The following is a 12,350-nucleotide window of genomic DNA, read 5'->3' as shown; positions in this document are numbered from 1 at the left end:
AACTTTTTAATATCATCCCTAGTGCGCTCATTTGTCAAAGGTATTTTGTCACAGATTGAAAGGAAGTAGAACAGAAAATTTAAAAAAAAAAACCCTGAAGTGTCCTCTCAAATGTTTAGAGCATGGCTGAGTTGGATATAGTCTCATCTTCTGGAGATCAGCTGTCAGCAAAGTTGTTATTTATCAGAATTGGCTTTGTTTAGACACAGCACAAAAGCACTTTCTTTTCTAAGAATGATAATGACTAAAAATAGGGCTAATAATCTTATTTATTATATTCTGCGATACATTTCCCTTGTGAAGATAATATTTTATGCAGTGTGTTTAGAAACAGTGTCAGAATAAAGCATGGCCAAATAATCACTATGAATTTTAAACCATTTTCCTGATTCTGTGCTGTTTTCTGAGTTGTATGTTGGTTTTATGCCTTTTATCATGTGATTTAATGATTTCTGTAAAGTGCTTTGGTCAGCAAGGCCTGTTGTTAAAGTGCAATACACACTCCTTGGCCACTTTAATAGGAACTTGTTGTTGATTCTAAGATCCCTGTTCTTGGCTGCAGGAGTGGAACCCAATGTGTTCTTCTGCTGTTGCATGCTGAGATGCTTTTCTGCTCACCACGGTTGTAAAGAGTGATTCTATGAGTTACTATATCCTTCCTGGCAAAAAAGCTCCAACCAATCTGTCCATTTCCCTCTGACCCTCTCTTATCAACAAGGCGTTTGTTTCCACCCACAGAACTGTCGATCACTCACTCAGTGTTTTTTGTTTTTCGCCCCATTCTGTGTAAACTCTAGAGACTGTTGTGTGTGAAAACCCCAGGAAGGAGATCAGCAGTTTCTGAAATACTCAAACCAGCAGTCCATCTGGCTCAAACCAACACCCATACCACAGTGAAAGAAAGAAAGTCACACTTCACTGTGAGATCACAATTTTTCCCGTTCTGATGTTTGAACATTGTGAACATTAACTGAAGCTCTTGATTTGTATCTGTGGGATTTTATGCTGTCGTGGGATCGGCTGATTAGAGGCCTGCAGAAAACAGAACAGCGGGTGGATGTATGGGTGTTCCTAATAAAGTGGCCGGTGAGTATATATAAAGTTGACTTGATTTGACCTGACTGAAACAAAATGATTCTGATACCCATCCAATATTATTTTCTTAAAAATGACTAAGCTTTAATTTTTTTTTGTTAAACTGAAGCGCTTCAGTTAAACTCTTTCACACAAAAATCACTTCTTTTGCAAATAAAAAGGCGAGTCTGTTTACGTTACGAAAGCGTATTGCTGCCATTCCAGAAAAAGAAAAACCCATCAATATCATGTTATAACGTGAAAAGTTTATTGTTATAATGACGACTTATGTTTTAACAAGATATTTTCATGTTATTATGACATACCAACCGATCACATTATAACAAGAAACTTTTCTTGTTGCAATAATATACTATTTATTTTTTTATAACGTGAAATGTTATGTTAAAACCTGAAAACTTATATTGTTATAATAACATGAAATGTTTCATATTACAAGGAGATAAGTTGGTCTCCGGTGGAAGGAGAACTTAATTAAATTGTGTAAATGAGCCACATTCCTCAGATTATCTGTTCTGCGCACACCGTTTCCTCATTTAAACACGAGTCTCACGTTACAGCCTAACAAGATAAATAAATCTTGTTTTAATGTGAAAAGTTTTATACTATAATAATAATAATTTATCAGGTTATAACAAGATATCTAGTATATTGTTTCTTATTATAATGTGATAAGTTTCTATGTTGGATTACGATGGACATATCTGTTGGAACACGTGAAAAACATCTCACTATAACTTTTCACGTTATAACATGATACTGATCGTTTTTCTTTTTCTGGCGTAGTAACAATACAATTATGTAAACATTTCCAGTTTTAAAGCACATTTCTATTCCAAATCCAATTCCTATCTGTTACAGGATCTGATATCCGATATGTTTTCTCAGATATCTGAGACGCCTTTTTTTTTTTTTTTTGCTGGTGTCGACCCGATACTAACACTGGGTATAGGATTGATGCTATCTCTACCTTAACTGGTTTTCAAGTAAATTTCAGGTTAATGAGGTGAAAAAGGAAGACTCACCGAAGACGGTACGCGCCGGCACCGACTCCCGGTTGAGCCAGAACGAGACCTGGGAAAGGATGACTGTCATGATGCAGGGTAAATACGTCTGAATGACAAAATATCCGATTTTCCTTTTCAGATGAAAATAAGTTGTCATCACCACATATTCTCCTGTAGAAAAAATGAAAAGAGAGGAAAGGAGAGAAAAAAGGAAGGTGATGCATTATTAATGAGGCTCATGTCATATCCAGACGACACTCACTTGCTGAAATATTCAGGACTTATTTATGAAAGTTAATACAGATGCAGTATTTTCCACAGGGAATACAGTGCCTATGAACTTGTACGTAACAACAAATTTGCAGGAAAATACTCGAGTAATTCAAATTCATTTACAGTACTTAAGCATTATTCTGAAAGAATTATTCTTTACTCAAGTATTACTGAAACTAAAAATAGCCTACATGCGCTCTTCTTACCTGAGTAAATGAAAAATAAAGTGGAAAAACACTATGATTTTGATCTTCGAAACACTCATTGCAAATCTCATATGACATCAAATTTGTCTGTTTTATAATTTTTTCCTATTTTCTTTTCTTTTTTTAAGGAAGATATTTTCTTATGCTGGAGTTACCGAATCATACAGGATGGCTGACATGACACTTCAGCCTCCCAAGTAAAAATGAAATATCAGCCACCAAAAGTCACTAATCAAAGCTAAAGAAGGTCAAGGTAACTTTAATTTTTTTTAATATAGCTAGTTAAATTAACGAGGGTGTTTTACAGTGGTGCTTGAAAGTTTGTGAACCCTTTAGAATTTTCTATATTTCTGCATAAATATGACCTAAAACATCATCAGATTTTCACACAAGTCCTAAAAGTAGATAAAGAGAACCCAGTTAAACAAATGAGACAAAAATATTATACTTGCTCATTTATTTATTGAGGAAAATGATCCAATATTACAGATCTGTGAGTGGCAAAAGTATGTGAACCTCTAGGATTAGCAGTTAATTTGAAGGTGAAATTAGAGTCAGGTGTTTTCAATCAATGGGATGACAATCAGGTGTGAGTGGGCACCCTGTTTTATTTAAAGAACAGGGATCTATCAAAGTCTGATCTTCACAACACATGTTTGTGGAAGTGTATCATGGCACGAACAAAGAAGATTTCTGAGGACCTCAGAAAAAGCGTTGTTGATGCTCATCAGGCTGGAAAAGGTTATAAAACCATCTCTAAAGAGTTTGGACTCCACCAAGCCACAGTCAGACAGATTGTGTACAAATGGAGGAAATTCAAGACCATTGTTACCCTCCCCAGGAGTGGTCGACCAACAAAGATCACTCCAAGAGCAAGGCATGTAAAAGTCGGCGAGGTCACAAAGGACTCCAGGGTAACTTCTAAGCAACTGAAGGCCTCTCTCACATTGGCTAATGTTAATGTTCATGAGTCCACCATCAGGAGAACACTGAACAACAATGGTGTGCATGGCAGGGTTGCAAGGAGAAAGCCACTGCTCTCCAAAAAGAACATTGCTGCTCGTCTGCAGTTTGCTAAAGATCACGTGGACAAGCCAGAAGGCTATTGGAAAAATGTTTTGTGGATGGATGAGACCAAAATAGAACTTTTTGGTTTAAATGAGAAACGTTATGTTTGGAGAAAGGAAAACACTGCATTCCAGCATAAGAACCTTATCCCATCTGTGAAACATGGTGGTGGTAGTATCATGGTTTGGGCCTGTTTTGCTGCATCTGGGCCAGGACGGCTTGCCATCACTGATGGAACGATGAATTCTGAATTGTACCAGCATGGGTGCAAGTTTTCCGGCATGTGCCAGAAGCTCTGTTTTTTTCGGTTCTGAAAAAGTCATTTTTCCAAATCGTGTAAATCCGTTAAGATTTTTTTTTGGGGGGTGGCCCTCTCACTGTCTCACTCTCATAGGGCCAATGATTTTCCGCGATCGCGGAAAACGGACGGAAATTACGGAATTTTTATAGTGAAACATTGCTCGCGTGTCAAAGTGTAACTGCCGCTAACGCCCAAGCAGACATGCCTTTCCGGTCAAGGCAACGTTGTCGGTGATTAGCTTGGGGCACACCTAGCCAGCCAATGAGCTGCTTGTTTACAGATTCGCTCCCCGCATCACAACCAGAATGGCGACCGCTTAAAAGAAACGAATGCTCTGGTGGCCAAGGATGCCATATGGTTGCCAGTGGTGAGTGTGGATGTTGAGCGCTCCTTTTCCATGTATAAACATCTTCTAAATGACAGAAGATTCAGTCTCACGGAGACCAACACTAAACAACTTATGATGCTCGATCATAATGGCAATACTGAGCAGCGTTTCTAGGTACTCTCAGAGCGTGCAATGATTGATCTGCAAGGAATATTCAGGACTGTCATTACAATCAAAGTTAAACTATTCTAGTCTGTTTGAGAGTGCGTTCTGTGTTTTGTTAGGAAACATTGTTTCATGAGTTTGTGGTGGACTAAAAAAGATGGATATAGAGTAATATTTTTAAACAGTCAGTTATGATTATTGTCATTACAGGCTCAGTAAGTATTACTGAATATTAATTTATCCCTATTAATTTATCAGTCCTCTCAGTATTATACCGAGATATTATATATGCTATTATATTGCATATATTATATATGAGATTGGTTTTTAGTTAACGGTGATCCTAGTTTCTTGATTTATCTGTTATCAGTATGTCAAGTAAAATATTTTGAGTTGTCTCAATCTGTGATCCCACTTAAATTTTTTTTATTAATGCAATTTATCAGCCTACTGTCATTGTGATTGTTTTATTATATTTTTTTTCATGAATGACTTCATGCAAAGGACCATTTGTGTCTAGAGATGCAATACATTGAAACCCAAGTAAAATTATGCCAGCCAGAATAACTAAATTGGAGCCAAACAGAACAATTTTGAACTGAAATTGTGAAACGGAATATTTCATTGTCTGAAACGGAAAAAGCCAGATTCTGAAACGGAAAATCATTGGCTCTACTGTCAGCATATTACCGGGTTACCGCGGTACAGTCTCTGCACGAGACAAATCTTTTCATCTCATCTTCGCCACAAACCTCATTCAATTTATACGCCGCTCACTGACGAGCGGTCCTGACGTATGACGGTGTTATACGTGTGATATGTTTCGCGCATGTAGCATGTTGTTCGACCAAATCAACACAGCTATTCCAGTGTATATATTGTAAAAAAGGTATCACAGCAAAAGCAGATTAAACATGGTTGTTTCAACATTTTAAATTAGTAGTTGCTAGATGTTTTGAAATATCAAGCCTTGTACTTGAAATATTGTTATTTCAGATGAATTGATGAAATGTATTAAACATTTGATGTGAATATGCAAATCATAGGGCGGCACGGTGGTGTAGTGGTTAGCGCTGTCGCCTCACAGCAAGAAGGTCCGGGTTCGAGCCCCGTGGCCGGCGAGGGCCTTTCTGTGTGGAGTTTGCATGTTCTCCCCGTGTCTGCGTGGGTTTCCTCCGGGTGCTCCGGTTTCCCCCACAGTCCAAAGACATGCAGGTTAGGTTAACTGGTGACTCTAAATTGAGCGTAGGTGTGAATGTGAGTGTGAATGGTTGTCTGTGTCTATGTGTCAGCCCTGTGATGACCTGGCGACTTGTCCAGGGTGAACCCCGCCTTTCGCCCGTAGTCAGCTGGGATAGGCTCCAGCTTGCCTGCGACCCTGTAGAACAGGATAAAGCGGCTACAGATAATGAGATGAGATGAGATACAAATCATATAACTATTAATATTATAAATGTTTGCATGAGATTGCATGAGAGACAACCATTTTAACTTGTAATTTAAATTTTTTTTCGAGCCCTAAGGGGGGCTCACCCCCCCTTTGTAACCCCCCCTGCGTGGCTGCGCCATGCACATCTGACCTTGTCAGACTTTTCAGGTTTTTGAAAATTTTATACTTGCACCCATGTACCAGCGAATTCTAAAGGAAAATGTCGGGACATCTGTCCATGAACTGAATCTCAAGAGAAGGTGGGTCATGCAGCAAGACAACGACCCTAAGCACACAAGTCATTCTACCAAAGAATGGTTAAAGAAGAATAAAGTGAATGTTTTGGAATGGCCAAGTCAAAGTCCTGACCTTAATCCAATGGAAATGTTGTGGAAGGACCTGAAGCGAGCAGTTCATGTGAGGAAACCCACCAACATCCCAGAGTTGAAGCTGTTCTGTATGGAGGAACGGGCTAAAATTCCTCCAAGCCAGTGTGCAGGACTGATCAACAGTTACCGCAAACGTTTAGTTGCAGTTATTGCTGCACAAGGGGGTCACACCAGATACTGAAAGCAAAGGTTCACATACTTTTGCCACTCACAGATATGTAATATTGGATCATTTCCCTCAATAAATAAATGAGCAAGTATAATATTTTTGTCTAATTTGTTTAACTGGGTTCTCTTTATCTACTTTTAGGATTTGTGTGAAAATCTGATGATGTTTTAGGTCATTTTTATGCAGAAATATAGAAAATTCTAAAGGGTTCACAAACTTTTAAGCACCACTGTACATTCAGTCCTCTCAATGACTGCCGGCAACCGGCGATTTTGCCGCCTACAAACGCTCCATTGCCGGCTACTCACAGTGGTTTTTCAAAGAATTGAAATTCATAAGTTTTTATTTCATAATTTATACTTCATAAAAATAAAATTTTGCATTCAGGATCACTCAGAATTTAACATTTAACATCTACATTTTCAAAATTTTCCGGGGGAGGACCCCCGGACCCCCCTCTTTTTTTATACGTCGCTCAGCTTACACTTAACATGGATCCCAGACAGCCGCTATTTAGCGGAATTCCACTATTTTTCTAGCCAAAGTGTTTTTTTTTTAAAATCTCTTGTATATCCGTTAAAAATATGTTTAAGTAAAATGACCAGCAGAATACGTTCTGATTTGGTTTGCTTGTTTAGTGATGTTTTCGTTGGCTTTGTTTGTTCTCGTTGACATTCGGGAACACTCGGAAGTTAAATTGATGTAAATACCGCGAGACTGTACGCGATGGAACGAGAAAACAATATGGCTGCGCCCATTTGCTAGAAAACGTGTTTTAACTCCATTCATGCTTTTGTTTCTAATGCGTTGAACTTAATTCAATATGTCGTGGAAAGCGTAGTTGCGCTTAGCCAGAGAGGAAGTTGAATCCAAGAAGAGATTAATGAATGTGGTGAATACAGAACTTGAAACAAAAGCTCATGCGAACAGAGTAGCCAAGAAACTCTCCAAAAGAGCACTGCAGGAACATCAGAAAAAGCAGAAGGAAAGATCAGAGAAACAAAAGCAGAGAAAACTGGAGGAAAGATCACAGAATGCACCCCAGAAAAGAGCATTACATTCCTCTGCAGTGAAACCTTTCAAAAAGAGAAAGGTTTAAATCAAATATCTCCAATATTTGCTGTACATATGTCTATATCTAATATTACTGCATCATTGATTTCTGCTCATATTCATGATTTTTGAAAAATGAATGTGGCTTATATTAGACTAGTATAGACATTAACTCGAAACAAAAAAATAAACAAATGAGATGAACTATGGATACGATTGTTATATTATAACAAAATCAGTGGAATATTTAGGCAAGTATATTCTTCAAAGCTACATTTTCGTCTAATTTTTATAAATAATTTTTTTGCCACTTATGTCATATATTACAAAATATGGCATCAAATAGATACACGTTATTGTTAAATTCTGTTGCTTTTCTATGTTAAATCTATGTAAAAAATGTGTTTTATAGCATCTTTAAATGTTAAAAGCTCAACAGCTTCAGGGGGCTTCGCCCCCTGTACCCCCGGCAGGGGCGCTGCTCCTGCACCCCACAAAGGGCTTGCAGCCCCCTTGACCCCTGCTGATAGTTTCTTACATGCCTCCATTTTTTTTTCAATTACTGCTGGGATCCCTGGCTTAACCTCTGCCTACTACTCTTTCTTACTTGCCCCTTTCTCAGAAATATATTGAGAGGGCTGACATTACATCATTTTGTTAAATTAGGTACCTAGTTAGCTCGCTAGATTTTGTACATTTGTTTGTTAAATGAGCAAGCTAGTTACATTTTATGCATTGGGTTTTTGCTAATTACCTAGTTTTTAAATTAGCTAGACAGTAAAGTTTTGCACGTTTTCTTTTTAATTAATTATCTCATTAAGTTTTGTATATTTGTTGGTAAAATTAGCTAGGTAGTTAAGATTTGTACATTTGTTTTGTTATTAGACAGCTAGTTAGGATTTGTACAATAGTTTTTAACCATTAGCTAGTTAGTAAAGTTTTGTACTTTTGTTTGGTATTTTATCTCGTTAGTTAGATTTTGTACATTAGTTTAAAAAACAGTTAGCTAACTGAGTTTTGAACATTTTACATTAGTTACCTATTTATATTATGAACATTAGTTTGTTAAATTCGTTCACCAGTTAAGTTTTGTATATTAGTTTGTCAAATTAGCTACAGTGTCTTGCAAAAGTATTCATCCCCCTTGGTGTTTGTCCTGTAATAATATTGAACAAACAATAATTAAGATGAAAATAAATAAATAAATAAATAAACAGAAACCTGGAGTGTGCATAGGTATTCACCCCCCCCCAAGTCAATACTTTATAGAGCCACCTTTTGCTGCAATTCCAGCTGCAAGTCTCTTGGGGTGTGTCTCTATTAGCTTAGCACATCTAGCCACTGAGATTTTTGCCCATTCCTCAAGGCAAAACTGCTCCAACTCCTTCAAGTTAGATGGGTTGCATTGGCGTACAGCAATCTTCAAGTTCTGCCACAGATTCTTAATTGGATTGAGGTCTGGGCTTTGATTAGGCCATTCCAAGACATTTAAATGTTTCCCTTTAAACCACTCCAGTGTAGCTTTAGCAGTATATTTAGGGTCATTGTCCTGCTGGAACGTGAACCTTCGTCCCAGTCTCAAACCTCTGGCCCACTCAAAGAGGTTTTCCTCCAGAACTGCCCTGTATTTAGTGCTGTCCATCTTTCCTTCAGTCCTGACCAGCTTTCTTGTTCCTGCAGATGAAAAACATCCCCACAGCATGATGCTGCCACCACCATGCTTCACTGTAGGAATGGTGTTCTCAGAGTGTTGGGTTTGCACCACACATGGCATTTCCCATGATGGCCCAAAAGATCAATTTTTGTCTCATTTGACCAGAGAATCTTCTTCCATGTGTTTGGGGAGTCTGCCACATGCTGTTGGACAAACTCCAAATGTGTTTTCTTAAGCAATGGCTTTTTTCTGGCCACGGTTCCATAAAGCCCCGCCCACTCTGTGGAGTGTACGGCTTAAAGTGGTCCTATAGACAGATGCTCCCATCTCCACTGTGGATCTTTGCAGCTCCTTCAGTGTTATCTTTGGTGTCTTTGTTGCATCTCTGATTAATGCCCTCCTTGCCCGGTCTGTGAGTTTTGGTGGGCGGGGTCTTCTCTTGTCAGGTTTGTAGTGGTGCCATATTTTTTCCATTTTGCTATAATGGATTTAATGGTGCTCCGTGGGATATTCAAAGTTTGGGATATTTTTTATGACCCAGCCCTGATCTGTACTTCTCCACAACTTTGTCTCTGACCTGTTTGGAGGCTCCTTGGTTTTCATGTTGCTTGCTTAGAGTCAAGGTCCTTCCAGAACAGGTTGATTTATACAGTAGGGTGCATCAGTTGCCCTCACTTTCATAAAATCTGATGCATTTTTGTTTCGGTGTTCCTTTTCACCAATAAAGACATCCTGTAAAATTTTTTGACCATATTCAAAAGTCTAATGGTGGCACCATGAGGTTCATTTTTTGCCAAAAAATGCTTATTTTATGTTTTCGCGTAAGGTTTGAATCACAATGTTGGACTCCATTTATTGATTTCTTGTGACCCAGAGATCATGTTAAGAACCTTTGCATTTAATAGGGGCTAGTATATGCATAGGCGGCAAGCTTAAAACCAGGGTTATAACATTGATAGATAATGCTAGTGACACCCTAAAATAAACCTCCAAATATTTTTAGACATTCCAGACATACTGTCTACAGTATCTAAGATATTTGGTATACTCTATAAGGTGCCATAATGTTTCATGAAAAGTGATCGAAATTTTGTCATAAAAGTCATAAAATAGCAGCTTTTTCCATAACTTTGAGCTCCTGGTGCCACCATTAAACTTTTGAATTTTGTCAAAATATTTCACCCAGTGTGTTTTCTTACCAAAAGGAACATAAAAACAAAAATGCATCATGATCGGAGGAACTTTTCATTTTTAGGGGGCAACTGATGCACCCTATTATACAGACATCATGTGACAGATCATGTGACACTTTGATTGCACACACGTGGATCTTAATCAACTAATTATGTGACTTATGAAGTGAATTGGTTGGACCAGCTTTTATTTAGGGGTTTCATACGAAAGGGGGTGAATACTTATGCACACTCCAGATTTCTGTTTTTTCATCTTAATTATTGTTTGTGTCACAATAAAACAACAATTTGCACCTTTAAAGTGGTCGGCATGTTGTGTAAATCAAATGGTGCTAACCCTCCAAAAATCCATTTTAATTCCAGCTTGTAATGCGACAAAACAGGACAAACACCAAGGGGGATGAATACTTTTGCAAGACACTGTAGTTGGTTCAATTTTGTTTGTTAATGTGCAGTGTTAATTTTGACAAGAATTTTAAATTTAGTTTTAGTCTGAGGCGGCACGGTGGTGTAGTGGTTAGCGCTGTCGCCTCACAGCAAGAAGGTCCTGGGTTCGAGCCCCGGGGCCGGCGAGGGCCTTTCTGTGTGGAGTTTGCATGTTCTCCCCGTGTCTGCGTGGGTTTCCTCCGGGTGCTCCGGTTTCCCCCACAGTCCAAAGACATGCAGGTTAGGTTAACTGGTGACTCTAAATTGAGCGTAGGTGTGAATGTGAGTGTGAATGGTTGTCTGTGTCTATGTGTCAGCCCTGTGATGACCTGGCGACTTGTCCAGGGTGTGCCCCGCCTTTCGCCCGTGGTCGGCTGGGGTGGGCTCCAGCTTGCCTGCGACCCTGTAGAAGGATAAAGCGGCTAGAGATAATGAGATGAGATGAGTTTTAGTCTGAGTCACTGCAAATAATGTAGTTGCATTTTAGTCTTTTTTATTGTTTTATTTAAGATTTAGCAGAATTTTAGTCAATGTTTTAGTCATAATTTTCTCAGACAGTTTCATGATACTTGTTGTAAAATGTGCCCTAGAGCTTTAAGATGGGAACAGAGGTTTTGCTGTAATTTTCTTGTCATACTGTCATTACAATTTAGTCATGAAATAAAAGGTTGTCAAGGAATACTTATCGTCAAAATTTTCATTGACAAAATTTAACACTGTTAATGTGTCTTAGCATTTATTCCAGAAAAGGCTTTCAGCATTCTCTAACCAGCAAGACAGAGTCCAGGTTTGCGTGAGTTCGCAGAATGTTGCTGCTTAGCGATTAGCTAGTCGTACAGGATTGGCTATATGAACTCGTGGTTAGCTCGTTTTCATCAGTTCAAAATGTTTATACTTGAATGTGTTCAAATATAGATACTTTTTCTCAAGACTTTAGACTTTTTAATCTCTTTTTGACCCAGTACCCATACTTTTACTTCAGCACGGTTTCTCTGTACTGTTTCCTCCCCTGCTGATGTGTCAGGGATTTCTGGTTTAGATTTGCACCCATTGTCTATTCTCAAATCTTTCTAGAACTCACAAGTGTCAAACTTACAAGTCATAAGCCTTTAGAGCTTAATACACTCAGGAATGTGTGGGCTTGGATTCATCTTCGTGATGAGGTTCTTGGAAGCACACAAAGTGTGATATATGGTGTTCATTTAATTGTGCTGTGGGTAAATTTAAACAGGTATGAAAGATCTGCAGCTCAATCATTTAAAAAACAGATACAAGTAATGTATTTCTATATAAACAAACGAGATATATGACTGGCCTTGCCTTACTTTCAATAAACTCAGTTTGAAAATGTCTGTTTCTCTCTTTAATGATGCTATCTTGGTCCTTTGAGATTTGTACATGATCAGAGGTGGCAATTCAGAGCTGTATCAGCTCCTGAACATGTCCTCATCATCCTCCTCCATCCACACTCGAAGGCAGGAGACAATTAAACAGAGAATAATAAATGTCCCTTGTCCTTGACAATAAACTGAGAGAGTCATTGATCTTTTCCAGCTTTTCCACGGAAGACTGTAAAAACAGCCGTGTCCACAGG

General features: G+C 38.4%; 1 protein-coding gene across 2 annotated transcripts in view; it reads right to left on the bottom strand.

Moving 5' to 3' along the window:
- The window catches only part of LOC132895710 (gamma-aminobutyric acid receptor subunit alpha-3-like), a 176,020-nt gene that overhangs the window by 21,245 nt on the left and 142,425 nt on the right, over positions 1-12,350 (bottom strand). For both annotated transcript variants that reach the window (XM_060936525.1, XM_060936526.1), the window contains exon 7: positions 2,121-2,273. In XM_060936525.1, the coding sequence (XP_060792508.1) occupies positions 2,121-2,273 (153 nt within the window). The remainder of the gene's footprint in view (positions 1-2,120; positions 2,274-12,350) is intronic.

This window comes from Neoarius graeffei, chromosome 12 (genome assembly GCF_027579695.1).
Source record: "Neoarius graeffei isolate fNeoGra1 chromosome 12, fNeoGra1.pri, whole genome shotgun sequence".
In the NCBI taxonomy this organism is placed as follows: Eukaryota; Metazoa; Chordata; class Actinopteri; order Siluriformes; family Ariidae; genus Neoarius; species Neoarius graeffei.
This window is presented reverse-complemented; position numbering and strand designations above follow the sequence as displayed.